The sequence below is a fragment of the Quercus suber genome, unplaced genomic scaffold, assembly GCF_002906115.3.
Source record: "Quercus suber isolate HL8 unplaced genomic scaffold, Cork oak 2.0 scaffold_43, whole genome shotgun sequence".
NCBI classification, from domain to species: domain Eukaryota; kingdom Viridiplantae; phylum Streptophyta; class Magnoliopsida; order Fagales; family Fagaceae; genus Quercus; species Quercus suber.
In genome coordinates this window covers 1,822,784-1,842,265 of record NW_027069508.1, presented here as the reverse complement: position 1 = coordinate 1,842,265, position 19,482 = coordinate 1,822,784, and the positions used below count along the sequence as shown (strand labels likewise).

Sequence of the window (19,482 nt, the reverse complement as noted above, 5' to 3'; positions counted from 1 at the left end):
CTTTTTCATAACAATTGACATCCTCTGTTGTGGTTGGTGTATATTAAAAATAGTCATATTAAAATGATATTGCTCAAATCATAAAATACCATATCAACAATTGAGAAAAAATGTTGTATCTCATGCACGGTTCGTGCTCAAAATTTTCTTCTAGGATTACAGAAGTACACACATTAACAGGTAAAGGCTAACATAGAAGATTCGAAGAATCACAAACTTATAAGAATCTAATTTCTATAATTATTTCATTAAATTTTAGGAAAAAGAAAGGAACAATATTGTATGATAAACACCAGTTCAAATAAGCATTTTATCACATATAGTGTACACATTTACAGCCCTTCACCGGCAACTCCCAATAAAATTGGGAGTGCTTTCTTTAGGTCATAGGTTTGTCTGCAACCAATATCTTTATCTTGGTTGACACAGCCAATGAGATTTCCTATGCTACTTCATTGAAGTCAGTTGTCATGGCACACAGCTCTTAAACCATAATTAGACCTGAGCTCAATTAAAGAAGTACTTCCTTCTTCCTCACCAAACATGCTCTAATCTACTAGTAGCATGATCTCTCATCTACCTGCAAAGAAAAAGGTACATAGCCTTATTATTAAGATGTAGAATAAGCATGGTGCAAGATAAAGGATTCAAATTATTATTATTATTATTTTAAATCTTCCATAAATATAACTGCCTCATGAAGGCTGTACTTGTTAAAGTAAAGGGGTTAAAAGTAAAAGAGAAATATAAATTCAACCTGATCGACTATTTTGAGTCTTTGACTCATTTTCGGATAGCTTCCTCCTCAAATCTTTAAGAGCATCTACAACTTCTGAATCAAGATTGTGCTTTAACAATTTACCTTGAAAAGAAGTAGATCTGAAAAGATGAAGATACTGGTGAACCACATTTGGCATCACTATTCATTATAATCTTATCATAAATATATATATTTTTAGAAGTTCCTCCACACTACCCCCCAAGCGCCATATAGCCAGTGGATTTAATCCCCCTTCCAATCTATTCTTATGAGGAAAGCAAGTATGTTTTGAGCCAGAGCTCATTGGTCCCATGGGAAGGGGGTGGGGAGGCGAGCATAAGAAACCAGGCACAAACATTTTATTGTGTCTATTTCGACTCTCAACTTCCAAATCAAAGTCACTTTCTAAGAATAAAATTAACTTGATTTAAAAAATTGAAGAACAAAATTGACACAATTTATAATTGACTGACCTTGATTTTCAAAGTTGAAGAACAAATTTGATAAAATTTAATGTAAAAAGGCAGAATTGAAACTGTGACAAATATACATGGACCAAAATAGTTTGTTGGCCAATTATTAATTAAGGTACAATACTACAATTAGGATTAGGCTTTTTAACTATGAATCCATGTAAAAGATGTACAATATATAAAAAGGTATACATGTATATAAACCTATGATAGTAAAAAATTAAAATACCATGAAAGGACCTGAACCTCTCTCTTTTTCTTATTCATTCACTTACAAAGTTAAGCTTCAAACTGATTTGGAGGAATGTCCTTTAATCCACAACGTGTTGATTTATAAAACTATCTATGTGTATTATTTAACCAAGTCAACTGACTTGTTATAAAAGTCTTGTGACCAAGACTACATATGGATGCTTTTTTCAATCGCCATACAATAGGTTGAGGAAGATAGCTCCAAACTGGTTTGGAGTTGAACTTTTTCCTTCATTTATAGTGGTCAACTTGCATTAGTTTAATTCTTACTAGGCCTGGCATGACGACTCCCTCTGAAGCCAAAACCACCACCACAGCACTACAGTTCCAATTGTTTGAACTTCAACAGCACACAACTCCTCAAATCACATAAATGATCCACTAGAGTAAAAAATGATAGCCTAATAAAGTAAAACTTTTTTAACTCAAAAACTATTATTCAGTGTGCTATCACCTTATTCAAGAGGCTGTCTTACACTACAGCTTTCAGTCCTTGGTGCCGAGTAGAAAAGTCATGATACTTCATCAAACAACTCCTATCGAGTAATCTGCTCTAAAATATGTGCCCTCATCACAGTATTAATAATATGCATCAGAGAAAGAAGTCACTGCATTTTATTTAAACAACGCATAATAACTTCAGATCTCCTCCAACAATCTATGAGGACAGATCTTTATGGAGACTTGAGTTAAATGTCAGCCATGTGGTCCATGTTGTTCAGTTAGTTGGGAGTATAAAAAATCAAAATGTGAAAGACAAAAATGGCATACATTTAATTCCTAATTTTTTAATGCACAGCAGATTTGTTTGTAAACATTCATCATAAACAGACACACCTTTGTTCTTGAAGCATCATCTCAACCTCCCTCTGTGATGCTTTAATCTATACCCAAACCACATAAACAGAATTAAAATACATGACAAACATACCTATCAAAACAAAATATACATGACATACATGAAATACACTGTCCCGATAAATCCTCATCATCAAAGAACAAGTCAGAAGCTGACTAGTGGGGTTGAATTCTGATATAGTTTGATACATATCTTTTATAATGTGTAATAATACAATATGAAGTTGAACAATAGGTCAATCACCAACATGCAAGACCATAGGAACAATATAAGCAGTGTAAGTTAGTAGGAATTATATGTGGTAGTCTAAGAGCATCCACAGCAGATGTTGCAAAAAAAAATGTCATTTTGACACACCAAAAGCCTACTTTATTATTTTATCACGTCATTTTACAATATCTCATTTATTAGATGTTCTATTATTCAATTCTATACATTAAAATAATATTTACTACACATTAAAATAATATATTAGCATTCATAAGGATGAGAGGGAAGAGAGAAAGTCAAAAAGGATGAGAGAGAATGAATAAAAAACTATTTTTTTTTTTAGCATTCTCATCCGTACCATTGCAAAATGCAACGAAAATGCTCATATGTGGCACAAATTATAAAATTTGGAACATCTGATAAAGGCGATTTTTTGGTATTTAGTGTGCCAAATATTTGGCATTTGGCACATTTAGCACATCTAGTGTGGATGCTCTAAGAATGCTAAAATAAAAACCTTTGTTGTGCCTTGTTTAATCATCCATAAGTAAAAGACTTAAAAGACACTATTGAGTTTAAGTGAATTAAATGTACGAATAAAAGGGAAGTGACTAAGAGTATAACCCTAGATATGATAGAATATAGAATAAGATCCATGTAACCGACCTCAATTAGTTAAAAAATGGTTCATGGAGCAAATCTCGATTTTGTTGGGATGATTAACACTTAATTGAGTATAGTTGAGTAACATGAAAATAAAGTTGGGACAGTCATGTAGATGTCGATTAGCAGGGAAAACAGAACATGATTATGGCTCTAGGTTATATGAAGCAGTTAAATTTTATTGTATCAATGGTGGTTATTTATATTTGTGTCTTCACATCGCAATTAATATTCTGTCATTTAACAAACGAAAGGTTAAAAATAATAATTAAAAATTCAAAACTCTCTCTCTCTAGATATCAAAGATTTTCTTTTGTTGAAAATAGGATGAACCTCTAATCTATGTAGAACATCATCATTGTGATATAAAGCAATTATAATTAAATGGTAGCCATCACCAGAAAGACAGGTTTTGATGTCCATACACAATGGGGCCTCATTTGTCAACCTGACCCCATATTGCAGAATGGTTTTGTTAAATAAAACTCTATACAGAGAATTTGAGTCATTCAAGGTGCACCTACATGATTGTAACTACATAATTCATTGGGCCTCATTTGTCAACCTGACCCCATCTTGCACAATGTTTTTGTAAAATCAAATTCTATACATAGATTTTTTTTTATAAGAGTCATTCAATTTTATTACGTGCACCTACATGATTGTAACTACATAATTCATTGGTGAGAAGGGAAGGAATATGGACAATAACAATGATAATAATATAATAGACAGAATTACCAAACTTCCCCATGTCAGAAATTAATGCCTCACCTCAGAAACCAATGCCTTGCAACTCCAAACAAAGGCACCCTGGAAAATGTTATAACATTATATGTCTAGTGGCTATTAACAAAAAGCATGATGCAACCATCATTTGAAGTCCATTACTAGCATAAATTATTTGTACAAGATAACTACCACTTGTTTTCCAAACATTCAGTGCAAAAGAGGGAGTACTAACACTATATGAAATGACACGCTGGACCATCCCACTATACAGCATGGAAGCTTAAGGTAAAAGGAACATAATATAGAAAATGTAAACCGGCCAGATGTAGAACTAAATGCAACATTACAGCAACATTTTAAATATCAAACTAGGTGCAGAAACTCGAATATAGTAAAAGCACCAAAAACTGATTACAGGAGAAATCTTATTGCAAATAAGACAAAAGTTATGAGTGACACTGATACCCCAAAGATTTGATTGGATTGTTTGAGTATGTGTTCTGTGGGTGTGTGTTGAGTCTCATATTGGATGTTTAATGGGTGGATCTTGGGTTTATAGTGATTACGAGAAGCCCCAGAAGTAACTTGACAAGCAATTTTGGAGCAAAAGTGCAGATTTGGCTAGCGCTTTCCTCGGTAGTTACATTATGACTTTATTTTGAAAGAATTTTCCCGAGATAGACCACGAATAAAATGTAGCCCAAAAGTATTCAACAACTAAGAGGTTAAAAGATGAAATGGAGGAAGCTGGAATACGTTTAAAAAAAAAAAAAAATAGCAACTAAAAAAGCCACTGGAAAAATATAAATAAGTGGATAAACAAATTGGAGAAAACATTCCATTTAAATTTGTAGTCTCGGTAAACTTTAAGCTGAAGAGAATCAGATAATTTATAAAACAGGAAAATAAGGTTTTGTGATACAAAGGGGCAATTCAGCAATCCAAAATGACTTATCAAAATTGTGGCACTAACTGGAATTCAAATGGGTTAACTTTTTTGATAAGCAATTCAAATGGGTTAACGAGCCGGCAAAGACTGAAACAGGGGCTTTCTTTTTTCACTAGATAAAAAGGGACTTGAAGGAAGAGAATTGACAGATGACTTAGGCTTTGGGGTTGGGGCATCAGGGATGATTAAAAGGAGAGAATGTGTTTCATTTGTGGTTCCGCTGGAAAAAATAAAATCTAAAACAAGCAAAAAGAAGAGGGAGCAGAATAAATTATAAATTAAAAATTGGTAATAGTATATCTTAATCCAACAATAAAATTTTCTTTTATTTTCTTAGTAAGTTACTCATGCACCTAATGAGTTTTGAAGCCACACAACAAACTCTCATTTTAGGCACAAAGACCACATTTAATACCAGAAACTACATATCCATAAGATTGAAGGAATAACTTATTGGGTTAGGACTAGAGATCATACAATATGACCAGAGATACCACACTAAAATTGAAAATTTTCTTAATTGCTGCAGCAGTTGGCTAGACGGAAGATATTCAATACATTTTAAAATGGTTGTACATAATTTTCTTAGAAGATGGTGCAGGCACCAAAAACGCCCTATTAATGAGGATTGATTTTGTTGAACCTAATTGATTGCAATTGATGCTGATAGATGCTATTAGAGAAATTAGATTACTATTTGAATTTTAATTTCATATATGATGTAATCCCATTATGAGTTTGTTTACTTTCCATGTTTGATGTAATTTGGGAACACTATTTAAAGGGGCTCAACATCAGTCTTCTGGATAGTTGACAATGGATTTATAAAATTTTGGTTGGAAGTTTTCTTCTAGTGCTTGGTGTTAATTCAAAGCAAACCCACGTGCAATTCCTGGGTTCCTATCCCATGCTTGGTGCTGATTCCATGCAAGCCTAGGTTCTAATTCGTACTTTCTATTTTTCTGTTCTTATCGCTTGATGTTGATTCCAAGCAAACTCGATGTGCTGATTCCTAAGTCCTATCACTTTGTTTTATTATTCTTTTGTAACTCAAACGCAAATTAGAGTAATTAGAGTTTATTGTCCTGCATCACAAGATTAACAAAGAACTATCCTATTTTGACCAAAACAAAATCTCTATGGAAAGAATGCATACTGCTCCATGTGCTGCATGCTGCTGTTTATTATCAGAAGTGACAACCCAAACTTTGGGGCATCCATCTTCCTTCAAAGCTGCAACCTGTAACAATATTGGCCAAAAAAAAAAAAGAGAGAGAATAAAATTACACATGAAACTGGGAAATAAATACAAACACAAAATCCATAAGGAGAACTTTTTTTTATATATTATTGGTAAGTTAAATGCACCTAGTGGGTCTTGAACCCATGATCTTACCCTTCACCTTGCTCTTACAATGTTGGAGGAATCATTTGAGCTAAAGCTCATTGGCCCATCAGAGAACAAATTTTCACAACAGACTCTCATAGAAAATGTTTGAACAAGGGTAACCATGTCAGGTGTAAAAATGAAGTCAAGTATTACAACTGAGATTCTAATTTTCTTTATAAGTATTAAAAGAATAGATAAACAACATGATTATGCAATATTGTCTCAAGAATTACAAGGGAAAACTCAGGAGAAAAATGAAGTCTAAAAAGAATCACAATGTATACTGCCCAAATTGCACAGATTACAACTGCAATTCCTGATAATTATTATTAGTTTTTTTTACCTACTGTATTGCATGCGTGATTTAGTTCCATGAAATGTGACTCCTAGGTATAGAAGAGAGGTGAGGCCCCTGTTGACAGAACCTCCATTGTTCTCAAATTTTCACTTTTTAGGGCCTCCTCAGCCAGCAGGTTACAGCAATACAGATCCACACACTATGATTTTTCAATGCTAAGGAAATTGTAGCCCCATATAAGTGGGGAAGATTTTCTTCACGTTACAGTGACTTTATATTATTATACATTGGTTATGATTTGAGAAGTGGACAAAAAATTAAGAGGGACAGAAAAAATTAGTCAAAGTAAAGCAGGACTACAATAGTAGCATAACTTATATTCATAACATGGACGAATGGAAAAGACAACCAACTAAAAAAAAATAATTCAACATGGCAGTCAATCCACATATGTAAAACAATAATTTCTATCTTTAGACAAACCAGAGCAAAGATCTGGAATTCTACCAGCTCAATATTATCCCTTACCTCTTTTTCAATCCATGCATCAGCACATGATTCACCAGAGTATACTATATCGACACTGCAACATTATGAATTTTCAAAATTAAATGAATCTTATCAACAATATGGAAATATCATGCCCCAGATAAAATAGTGGATTAAGATTCAAAAAATCTTGACTTTTAATATAACCTTTATGATGATAAAGTCATAACCACACCCAAAAAAGGAAAAAACAAAAAAACAAAAGCAGTGTCATAGCATCTAGAGGACAGATAACCGTTCAGTATAAAGTTGATTTGCAGGTCCTTTGCTTATTTGTCATATCAAAGGAAGCTACTTGCACAGATACTGGCCATATACAAAGCAAGAATAATTAAGCCAGTACATCTTGCCAGACCAGGAAACAGAAACAATTCAAAGTCAAGATGGGACTAACATGTGATCTATTTGTAATGCAGGTAAATCATATATTAATACAATAACCTTTGGACATAAGTGAAAAAAAAAAAAAAAAAAAAAAAAAAAAGAGTCCATGGACACAAATTCAATTAGTTTTACTGAAACAATATGAAAGTCATATAGATGCACCAACTTAGGACACATTTTGCATAGACGTGGTTGTTCATTTTTTTCATATATTATTACATAAATATCAAAATGTGATTACTTAAGTAAAGCTATTACCAATCAAAATGTCTTTATTCCATAAATAAGCTTGTTCATGAAGACTAGGAATCATCTTACATAGGAATACAAAAAATGTAAGAAGGGACATGGATTAATATATGTACTATATAGACACACATATAACCATAAACAAACAGATTTTCTTTTTACTTTAATTCCAACAAACAAACAAACTTAAGATTGTATGGGAATATCATGCAATTTAAGAAATTCATAACTATTGCTAAGGGTTATAAATAGTACCCAACAAAATTTTCCTTGTGTGTAGGGAGTCCCGACATCATGGCATCAAATACGACTACCACCTTCACCTCTGCAAATGTTTGAAACAACATAGTGAGGTAGAAGTTGCAAATACAAACAGAAAATTATAAATAAATAATAATAAAAAAGGTCGTACCCACTACACAGTGCACAAAACTCTCACTTTTGTAGGCCCAAGAGAGGTCATGATAGGCAGCCTTATAAGCAATTTTTAATTTATTAGTTGTCAGTGTAGTTTACACAGTACGTATGAAATTTAGGTAAACATTATGCCATTCATTAGGTAACTATTAGATTATGTGACTCACTGAACATTTACATTGCTTTTTAAATAAAATAAAAAATTGTTAAATTTACACATGCACCAGTGGGTCTTGAACCCATGACCTCACCCTTCTCCTTACTCTTACAAGGAGAGGAGGTGCCATTTGAGCAAGAACTCATTTACATAGCTTTGCTCTCATTAAGTATAACTCAGCAGTAAACCCTGTACCAAACCCCATATATCGGCATTCCTTTTTTCAAGAGACTATTTAGAGATAGTCTAATTCAACCATATACAGCTCCCCTTCCCCACCAGGGTTTACAAAGAAAATTTCAAGAACTACTGTAAGAACTAGATAAAATGACATAGTTTATCAAATAGTAAATTATAAATCCAGCTAATTAACTCAACTAAGCTTCAATTCCAACTGATTGAGGAGCCTTTTAGTATCCTAACCAGCAACATGTCCAATCCAAATCTGCCATGATTCTGGAATTAAATTCAAATTTTCAACTCCAGTTATAACTGAGGTTTATGTGGCATATTTCCAAGAATCCCAGGATCAAGACAACTTGAGCAGAGTTTGGTAAATCTTGGAGCAGAAATCTCTTGGGTTAATGGAACTTATAATTAACAGAAAAGGAAAAGGGAGGGAAAAAAAAAAGCACAAATATCTTAAGCTTATAGAGGCCAGCACAAATGAATAACAACAGGAGAGTGACAGTGACACCAAACCAATCATTTTCCGTAATCTTTTTTCAGTATTGTAAAATTAAATTTCTACATTCAGCTTCATACTCAAACCTTATCTCCATTATGTAGGTCATCTACACAAAATCTACTCCAAAGTTACAAGTGCAGAGTGTGTTTTGAACTTCATAATCGAACCTTATCTCAACTGTTATTTGGGTCATTTACACTAAATCTTCTACATTAAAAAGTGCTTTCAACTGAAAAATATTAAAAGAGGCTTTGACACACAGAGTATGGTCTTCTACAATTCATTCTCATTCCTTCAAGTGCCTTTGAAACATGCAGAAAAACCTAATGGGGTTATTTGTGAATTGTGATTATGATGCAGGGAAATATGATGAGCTGTGATATGATTTAGAACTAGCTGAAAAGTGAGTTTCTTAGAACAATTGATAGGTGTTTAAGCACCTCTGCAAGGAGGACACAGTTCTCAAAGAAAAGCTCTCAAGGCTTATTTTCAATCATATATCAAAACTAAAACAAGCCTATGCTGTGGCAGCAGCTCAGTAGTAAATAGCCTTGTGTAGAATTAAATGACAAGTATTTGGAAATATTAAGGATGTCTTGTAGTTAGTTACAGCTGTAACAGTTTAGATGTTGTTACATATAGTTAGGCAGTTGCAACTTGTAACAGAATCAGATAGGAGTTTGTTAGACTTATGCCACATGGCAGCATACAAATTCAGTTAGTTAAGGATAAGGGCAGTTAGTACTTGAGTCCCTAGCTATAAATAGCCCATTGATATACTTGCAACTCAGTTTTAGATGAGAATACAGATTTTAGCCTATGTGCTAGTTTCAAGAGGGTGCTTTTGAAGAGTTGATTTCCCATTCTTGCGCTTCTAAGCAACTTAGCCCTTAGTTTCATTTCAATTCCCGCTTGATTTAGATTTGTTTGCATCAGATTATCAAATGCTATCTGATTATCTTCATCAGTTCATCTTCCAGATGCTTATTTGCATTAAGAAGCTTACACCATCCATCTTAGCCAAAAAAAAAAAACTATCAAAAAAGTAAATATTTCTTTTCATTTATTTTTTTTGGGGGGCGGGGGGGAAGGTTCAATAGTATATGAAATGTTCCTCTTTTGCTAGATGTAATGTACATAAGAGTTCAAAAAAGATCGTAGTATACTTTATAAGGAAGTCTCCTCATAAAACTAATAGAAGAACCGGGGTACAAACCTCTTAGCATACTGTATGTTATAAGTTCATCCACTAGCTTTTGTCGAGCAATATCAAGTCTCCCATTCATAAAGTGTTTCTTCAACTTCATCCAGTAGCCACATACATTATAACCATCAACAAGCAACACAGGGACTGCGGTCTCTATACCCTGGTTTGTACTGCAAAAGAAATTTAGGTTCAAAGGAAAATACTTCTCCATGAAGTTTAAAATGGTTAAAACAACAAATCAAAATAGGAAAGAAACCTGGAGAGATTATTACTAGTAGAGGGTCATGGTAGGATCACGATAGAGTTCTGTATCTTCTGGAAGGTCCTCCCTTTGCACCTTCTTTTTGCGGTAACTGGTAGCAGGCTTCGGTGTGCTTGACTTTTTCTTTTGGAATTCCTACAAGAACTTTACCAGGTGAGATAGAAGATACATATGTGAATAATGGATTTAAAGATCTCAGTAGATAACCTACCTTCCATAACTTTAAAAACTGCAGATTCTGCTTGACATTTGATGTAATTCTCAGAGGTGTTGGCTCTGAACCCTGACAGCATAAAGCCTCTTATATGCTGCCTAATGTGGAGAAAAAAAAAACATTTACCAAAGAAAGATAAAATGCTCCCTGATTTTCATACAAAATTGGATTAACCCTCTTAGATCAAAATTGAGCATTGCATTTTGACCAACATCTTCCAAACTGTTCTCAAGGTCCTTAGAGAGGTTGAAACAATATGCGGATTATTTAGCTTTGTCAAGATTCCTTTAAAAAAGTTTATGAACATATAAAACAGTTAATCTTTCTCTTCATTCCTTAACAACAATTTGATATTTTTTCTATTAGTATTCCTTGGGATGTGTGTGCCTGTAATGCATCTTTTTGGCTAAGGAAGCATAACTCTTTTCTTAAAGTATGAACACTGAATGAAGCATACAGATAGTGATGAATATGATTGCAGTAGGATTGATAACGCTCACTTTAAACACAAAATGACTCCTTAAAAAGTGGCAATCAATTACGATAGTCCCACATAAGTTGTGAATTTTCATTACGGATGAATTGATGCAAAATCATCACTGACATTATTAGTTTTTTTTCAACAGGTAAAGGCATCACTTTACATTGTTTAAATGATTATCGACATCAAAGATATATAGTTTGAAAGCATTAAGCAAGCCCTGTATAAACTATAAACTAAAAGGGGGCAATGAACAAAACAAAAACATACAAGACAATCCTCTGTATTTCTATATCTTGACGAGTCTTGGGGTCTGGTAGATTAAATTGTTCCTCCTGCCTAAGAACATTCTAATAAGGTAAAGAATCGGTTTTGGAAAACAATTAATAATGTCAAGTTGGGATATAATGAAAACAGAAGTTATTCAAGGCACAATGAAATTGAGTAATTCTATCAAATTCACAAAAGAAAAGGGCATTTCATCCAAGTGCATTCGTTTGAAATGACAAAACCCACTTCGTATTTTTCTTTAATCAGCTGAAAGAATTGAAAAGAAACAGTCTTTCATTAATTCAAAGAGTAATGACAGGAAGTGAAAGATTAAGATAATGGGTGTGAGAGTAAATGGGAAAAAACATGATCTAAAATGAATAAAAGTGAAACCTTACCTTAGGCTGTTGCTGCTTCTTGCTGCTGGCCATTTGAATAACCTTGTAAGAAGAAGCCTTGGTAAAGCAGGAAAGACCATCCCCACTATAGGATGATGGAAATGATACTGGTTTCATAGGATGAGCCCACCAACTGTTCTTGCTTCTTTGTTGATTGCTTGCTACTAATTCTATAATTTTTCAGTTCCTCTACTTAAAAAGTTCAATTTTGCACCCATGTTAGTATAACAGGATGTTCCATCTTTTTTCTTTTCTGGTTTTTGCTCCAACAGCTACTGTACTTGATCTTCCTCAACCTCATTCGTAGTAGTACTCGAGTAGGTGCGTGCAAGTTAACAATGCGCGCTTTGTGGACGGTAAAGAGAGATGACACGTATGGACAGCAGCCTCGGCCTCAAAGGGAGTTTTTTAGAAAATAACTACAAAACCCAAATAATATTATTAGTTAGGCAACGTTTTAAACATATTGCACTTCTAGCAATTCGACTTCAGAGGAGTCGATTTTACTATTCATATTGCCTATTTTTTGCGCCACGTAGATAAAGAAATCGAGTCTTTTGCACTCATTTTTTATACATAGAAATCGACTTTAGTGGAATCGTTTTGAATACAAAGAAAACGACTCCACTGAAGTCGATTTGCCCAAAAACACAACACCGCCAAGGACTCCACACAACTAGCTTCAGTTGCGTTAAAAAACCCCATGCGACGACAGAAGAACCCAGCAAACGAAGAACGAACCCAGCAAACGAAGGACTCCACCGACGAGCACGAACGCAGGCGCCAACAAACCTAGGCGCCAGCAACACCGACGGCGAAGCACGAAGAACAAAGAATGAACCCAGCAAACGAAGAACAAACTCCAGGCGCCGATCCGATCCGATCCGATTTTTTCGTGTAGCCTTTTCTTCGTTTGCTGGGTTGTGCCTGGGTTTGCTCGTCAGTGTTGGGGTTCGTCGGGTTACGAAGAACAAACTCCAGGCGCCGATCCGATTTTTTCGTGTAGCCTTTTCTTCGTTTGCTGGGTTGCGCCTGGGTTTGCTCGTCGGTGTTGGGGTTCGTCAGGGTTTGGTCAGTGTCGGCGCCTGGGTTCCTCGTTTGTTAGGTGTGGTTTCAACCTCTAGCAAGAAAAATCAGCAACACATGGTGCCGCAAATGTTTGGGTGGAGCATTTGAATTTCTATACAAAGAAATCTACTCCACTGGAGTCGTTTTCTATACATAGAAACCGACTTCAGTTGAGTCAGTTTCTATGTATAGAAAACGACTCCAATGGAGTCGATTTCTACACAAACAAATAAACTTCACTGAAGTCGATTTATTTATCTACCTGGCGCAAAAAGGCGATATGAACAGTAAAATCGACTCCTCTGAAGTCGAATTGTTAGAAATGCAATATGTTTGAAACGTTGCCTAACTAATAATATTGTTTGGGTTTTGTAGTTGTTTTCTAAAAAATCCCGCCTCAAAGTCTCAAACCTTTTTTTTTTTTTTGGATTGTGGGCCATTATAGATTATACCAAATACTGACCCTTGTCATCATTTTTATTTTTTACATAGTTATTTATTTTTGATTTAAAAATAAAAATAAAAATCATTTCTTAGTCATATCAAATTAATTGTTGATCCCATTATTTAAATACCGCCTCTCTTGATTTTTCATCTATTATCTTTTTCTTCTTTTCTTCTTCTTTTTTGTTTTTTTGGTTTCAAATCCTAGCTTTATAATTAATTATTATTTTTAATTATTCTTAAAATCCTTTTTCAAAATTAATTGAACTTGCAACCAAAATTATGTTGTCGATTAATCACTTACACGTACACAATGGTCATATGGCTTGGCCGACCATAAAAATGAGTGATTTTACAAATATCCCTCTTGGATTTTCATGTGTGATAATCTTTTTTTTTTTTCTAATTTAAATAAATAATCCTTGGAAATTATATTTGTGTATCAACACAGTCCTTGTATCTTACCTTTGTAATTTATAGCATCATTAATTCGGGAGCTCTAGATTTTCCATGTAAATAGCACAGAAAAGATCAGCCTCTTCTACGGATAAATCACGAAGCACTAGTGCCAACAAATATGCAAAGGAACCCATGGTGATGTGTTTTCATTTTTCCTTTAATTACAAAGTGCTTTCTTTTTCTTGTTCCTTTATCTGTATTATACGGTTCACTTGTGAGGAGGATATCCACTTCCCCAACTAGTGAATATTGGACATTTGGACAAAGTGATATATGAAAAACTAATAGCCTGGAACCATCATCTTATATACATGATGGGGACGAAGGGTGATGTGTTAAATAAATGTTGCTTTAGTCAATGGTAATTGATGCATTGGCATTTCATGATAAATTTTCCTCTCCCTCATCTATAATCGAAATGAGCCTAGGAGGAATCACTGAATCAGTCTTCATCCATTTGAGGAAGTTTATTCGATCTAGTTTGATGAAGGGTGGTGTAAAAGGAAATTTTCCCTGTACAATGAGCTCTGATTTTACAAGCTGCAATACAAGCCACCAAACAGCACGATTCCTTTGCTGTAGAGTGATGGATCATTTGCAAACAAGAGAAAGACAGTTTATTTACAGAATACTGAAGTGATTCTACTACAATTGTGAAAGAAACCACCTAAAAAGATATCCCTGTTATTTTTGCTCTTGTGTTCACGTGCAATTACAAACATCTCCTGCTATTATCCACAGACAACCTAAATAATATAAACACATCCAAAAGCTAAGATGAATGAAACATGGAATATTGTATGCTCCAAACAATAACGAGCATTTAAAGCTCAGGAGGAAAGCCCTAAGACTTAATGACTTTATGTCATGACCTGAGAAATATTAATTTTCTGTAACATGTGATTTCATGCACACACAACTAAACTTAAAGAATGCCTGCTTGCCAACATCAATTCCCCAACTAGTGAATATTGGACATTTGGACAAAGTGATATATGAAAAACTAATAGCCTGGAACCATCATCTTATATACATGATGGGGACGAAGGGTGATGTGTTAAATAAATGTTGCTTTAGTCAATGGTAATTGATGCATTGGCATTTCATGATAAATTTTCCTCTCCCTCATCTATAATCCAAATGAGCCTAGGAGGAATCACTGAATCAGTCTTCATCCATTTGAGGAAGTTTATTCAATCTAGTTTGATGAAGGGTGGTGTAAAAGGAAATTTTCCCTGTACAATGAGCTCTGATTTTACAAGCTGCAATACAAGCCACCAAACAGCACGATTCCTTTGCTGTAGAGTGATGGATCATTTGCAAACAAGAGAAAGACAGTTTATTTACAGAATACTGAAGTGATTCTACTACAATTGTGAAAGAAACCACCTAAAAAGATATCCCTGTTATTTTTGCTCTTGTGTTCACGTGCAATTACAAACATCTCCTGCTATTATCCACAGACAACCTAAATAATATAAACACATCCAAAAGCTAAGATGAATGAAACATGGAATATTGTATGCTCCAAACAATAACGAGCATTTAAAGCTCAGGAGGAAAGCCCTAAGACTTAATGACTTTATGTCATGACCTGAGAAATATTAATTTTCTGTAACATGTGATTTCATGCACACACAACTAAACTTAAAGAATGCCTGCTTGCCAACATCACAAAAACACATCATATATCATAAAGGGGGTACTCGCCGTCATAACAATTATAACCAGTATGGTAAATGGTAGGAAGTCCTTACTCCCACCTAGTGTCTAAATGAAACTAAGCAGAACTCAGGCAACTGAGACATGGAATTTCTTCTTTAAGCATTGCTATGTAACAAAAGTTGCATCTATTCACTTATCCTGTAAAACTTTTAATCACAACAACAATAATATTGATAAATTACTTTAAAAGTATAGATGTTGGGCATAGTCTTGGGTTCAAAATCTGGGGTTTCATACCAATAAATATATACTAAGGCATCCATAACATGTGCTTATCATTGGATCATGGCAGACAACTGATTCATGCTTGGATAATAATTCATTTTGATTAGGAGAAATTGATGGAAAGATCTTTAATCAGTTTTACAAATATGCGCAGACAGAATATGTAGCACTTTCAAAATCTAATCTGCATATTATAGCACATCGGAATTTTCATCATATACCTAAATGTCCTGACATTTCTTTGTAAGTGATAATCACTCACATAGTGTTTGCACCTTTCCTAATCAGTTAATGGATAACAGGCTTGAGAGGATGAGCTCTAAGTTTCGACATATCAAGATGAGAATCAAGCTCTTCATCCAATTCCCCAACTATGCTTCTGCAAGAATCAAGGAATATAGATTATATTATACCATGTGGTGGGAAAATATGCCAAATGCCAAAAAACATTTCTCACTTCCTCCTACCAGAGAGGGGAAAAAAAAAAACGATAAAAACAAAGTTAAAAGGTATTACACGTTGTCGCCCCTGATTATGTACAAACCCAACACAAGTTGTTGAACACCTTCCTGCAGATTAGAAGAAGTGAGAAGTGAAGTTATTTTAAGTTGGGGTGAAAGGCCAGTATTTGTTTGTTACGTTCAACTCAGTGCAGTATCACTTGCAAAAAGAATGTCTCAAGGAAAGAATAAGATGCTGAAATCTGTCTGAGGAAGTTAATTGGTTGGCCAAATGTTGAAAAGGCTTTTGATTATGAATTCAACTTCTCCGATTATTCATGCACCAAAAGAGTAAAAGAAAAGAAACTGCAACTGAAGGCCTAGGATACGAACCTTTGTGGAGTAGACACGCTCGTGAGATTCATCAAGGATAATATTTGTAGCCTGGTCAAAACCTTTTAGGAGTCCCTAAAATTATGAATACAAGTAAGATGTAGCCATTGCATGCATTTGAGTAATATTATCAGGTAACATACCACTATATTCCGTCCATCATTTGTGATAACTGATATTGTTTCTGCACACATAACATATGAAGGAGTAATTTAAGAATACAGAAAATATAAGCCCAAACCAACTGATCCAAAAGTGCATGAACTGAGAGAGAAGTACCTCAACTCAAGTTAAGATCACTTTATTTCTCTATCTTGCAGGCAACGCATACAAAAAGAGTTCACATAAATAAAACCAGTTTGGAAAAGTTTTTTCTTTTTTGCCAAGTAAAGATTGTGGTTGTGGGGGGTAAGCTTAGAAATTGAAGAAAGAGTCTGATTAGGCATACCTACATTTGTGTGTAGCAAATGGGCCTTGACTCTAATCTCCAAATTGATTTGGCATTCGTTTTAGTCACAAAAAGAAGAGAGAAGAAAGGGGCAGTCTTTTTTTGGTTTTCAATACAAAAATATCTACTATGACAGCAAAATGTTTAAAGAGACTTACAGTGTTCAATGTATCTAGAATCTAGAGTGTAGCGTCAAATTTAGTTTTTGATTGGGGAAAAAAAGAAGAACAAATATAGTCTAAGGTTTTGCACTAAAATGTGTAAAAACACCCTTAATTCTAGTAAGACATGAAATGAAAACGAACGGAAACGCGGACAGAAACAATTAAAGAGAAGAGGGAGGAAGAAAGAAAAAGCTTACGATCAACAAGAGATTCAAGTCCACTGCCATTTGACATTTTCCTTTCAAAAACTGCTCCCTCCCTCCCTCTCTCCGCCTTCAGACTCAGACTGACTGACTGACCGACGCAGCTAAATATTTAAGAGAGGACCTCAAAACGGCGTCATTCCCAACTAAAAAGAGATTTCCCCTACTTTTTCTTTCCTTTTTTTTTTTTTTTTAACCGTTTTTATTTTACTATTTAACTTATTTTTGTTTGCTATTATTTATAGATTTTTTTTGAGAAACAAACACACATACAGAAAGGAGGAAAAATTATTCTAACAAAAAAGGCACACCACAACTCTATTGTATTATTAATAATATCTATACTATTCATAGTTTCCATTGCTCTTTTTGGTACTTTTTATGGGTCTCACTGTACCATTTCAGTTATTTTTTAACTTTAATTTCACCTTAAAATGTTGTTCCCAAAACACGCTCTAGATATAAATTTTTGGCATTTCAGTCAATTCAACATATTTTATATAATACATTTACAAGAATAGCCTATCGAAAATTACTACTTGACCCCTCAAATTTTTATTTTTAATGTTTAAACTTTAGGCTATGTTTATTTCGGGTGAAATGGAAATTAGGAAAATATTTTACATCATTGAGTGTGTTTGGGTGCATATGAAAATACGGTCAAACTAAAAATCCATTTCAGTTGACCGTAAATTAAACCCTTTAGACCCAAAAATTGGTTTACATTGTGGTTTTACCTTAAATCAATTTCCACTCTCCTTACTGACACTTATCCAGCCTAAGGAAGGAGAGAGAGACAGACCTAGCTCGTGCCATTGCTGATCCACCTCCACTACTGCCTCCACTTGCTGACCCGCCTCTGTCTCCACTCGCCAATTTGCCGCTTCCTCCACTATATATATATGTACACACATAAATAAGTAACCTTTCTTTTTGTGTATAAAATGTAAAAAATATCTCTCCAACTATGATTTTTTTTTCTTAAATTAGTTTTCAATTATTTTGATCATGTGAGAAAAAATTTTAATTGATTTACTCAGAGTCTAGGTGCAATGTAAGGTAAGAAAATTGTTTATATAAAAAAAAAATAAAAAAAAAAAAAAAAAAAAACTTGATCATGAGATCTGAGAATATATATGTATATATATATATATAATATTCTTTTCATGTAAAAAAATTATAATAAATACATAAAATGTAAAAGAAGTCCTCAAATTATTTATACTAGTATGTAGCTCCGTGCGGTAATATATTATTAATCATGAGTTTATTCATGTTTAAAAGGCTCAGTTAAGTCTAAATTCATATTATTAACTAAAAAATTTCATTAACAAAACTTAGCAGTATATATATTTTACACAGAAAGATGAACCTTTGTGACAATGTTTAACCAAAAGATCCATTCACGCTTTTGAATCTTCAATCTCTACTGGTAATTGAAATTTTCGTAACTTAAAATTTTAAAATTAAAAAAAATAAAAAAAAAAAAAAATAAAAAAAACCTCTCAGAGTTGTACTCATTTTGTAGTTTTACGATAGGTCATTTTGTAACATGATGAGCATTTGTGTGAAGAAAAAACCTCTGAAATTCCATAGCTGATAAAAGAAATTCTCTCCAATCTCTTTTTATAGAGAGATGGGTTTGTGCGTGTTTTTATACATCCTTCATAGTTGTATTATCACGAAGCAGGTCCAATGGATTTAGATTGGTACTACCGATTCTCAAAGCATGAGTGTTTAATGTGTTATTAATTTCATCTCATTGGCTTTTGCACATGACAGTAGAATTAAAAATAATTAGATTGTACACGTGTATAGTAAAATTGGACTCCAATTTCAGATTCTAATTGAACAATTAGAATGATAATATATGATAGTAACAACAATAGGAAAATTCAAATAAAATTTAGGATTAAATTGTAACAATCTGAATAAAAAATTCCAATAGAAAGACAGGGTGGAGTGATCTACTCTAAGAAGGTGACCAAACTTGCGTAAATATAGAATAATAAATCTCTCTCCAGAAAATTTACATTGTTCATAATCTTTAC

General features: G+C 33.8%; 2 protein-coding genes across 5 annotated transcripts; both read right to left on the bottom strand.

The window, feature by feature from the left end:
• Window positions 1-217: 217 nt before the first annotated feature.
• Window positions 218-12,256, bottom strand: LOC112007064 (uncharacterized). 4 transcript variants are annotated; one of them, XM_065771393.1, is made up of 11 exons: window positions 11,863-12,256; window positions 10,711-10,782; window positions 10,510-10,634; window positions 10,247-10,407; window positions 8,024-8,093; window positions 7,115-7,169; window positions 6,055-6,138; window positions 3,992-4,030; window positions 2,323-2,369; window positions 756-879; window positions 218-571 (listed from the first exon to the last, which is right to left on the bottom strand). In XM_065771393.1, the coding sequence occupies exons 1-11, from the start codon at window positions 11,977-11,979 to the stop codon at window positions 557-559; spliced, it is 909 nt and encodes a 302-aa protein (XP_065627465.1). In that variant the 5' UTR covers window positions 11,980-12,256; the 3' UTR covers window positions 218-556. The 4 variants fall into 4 exon arrangements, with proteins under 4 accessions (XP_065627465.1, XP_023895145.2, XP_065627466.1 ...); XM_024039377.2 differs by having other exon boundaries at window positions 218-580; window positions 758-879; window positions 11,863-12,254; XM_065771394.1 differs by lacking the exon at window positions 218-571 and adding an exon at window positions 1,940-2,033 and having other exon boundaries at window positions 764-1,825.
• A 3,602-nt stretch (window positions 12,257-15,858) lies between these two features.
• On the bottom strand, window positions 15,859-17,560 carry LOC112007012 (sm-like protein LSM8). Its single transcript, XM_024039328.2, has 5 exons — window positions 17,426-17,560; window positions 16,760-16,800; window positions 16,617-16,691; window positions 16,300-16,352; window positions 15,859-16,162 (listed from the first exon to the last, which is right to left on the bottom strand). Exons 1-5 carry the CDS (start codon window positions 17,460-17,462, stop codon window positions 16,072-16,074), a joined length of 297 nt encoding a protein of 98 aa, XP_023895096.2. The 5' UTR covers window positions 17,463-17,560; the 3' UTR covers window positions 15,859-16,071.
• Window positions 17,561-19,482: the final 1,922 nt, after the last annotated feature.

Excerpts from the sequence above, each read along its gene's own strand:
- LOC112007064 (XM_065771393.1), bottom strand. The coding sequence starts at position 11,979 with ATGAAACCAGTATCATTTCCATCATCCTATAGTGGGGATGGTCTTTCC. Across the intron at positions 7,170-8,023 it reads CACAAGGAAAATTTTGTTGG|TGTCGATATAGTATACTCTG; the intron begins GTACTATTTATA and ends ATAATGTTGCAG. Across the intron at positions 880-2,322 it reads ATGATGCTTCAAGAACAAAG|ATCTACTTCTTTTCAAGGTA; the intron begins GTGTGTCTGTTT and ends TCATCTTTTCAG.
- LOC112007012 (XM_024039328.2), bottom strand. The coding sequence starts at position 17,462 with ATGTCAAATGGCAGTGGACTTGAATCTCTTGTTGATC. Across the intron at positions 16,692-16,759 it reads ATGATGGACGGAATATAGTG|GGACTCCTAAAAGGTTTTGA; the intron begins GTATGTTACCTG and ends TCATAATTTTAG. Across the intron at positions 16,163-16,299 it reads ATAATCAGGGGCGACAACGT|AAGCATAGTTGGGGAATTGG; the intron begins GTAATACCTTTT and ends TGATTCTTGCAG.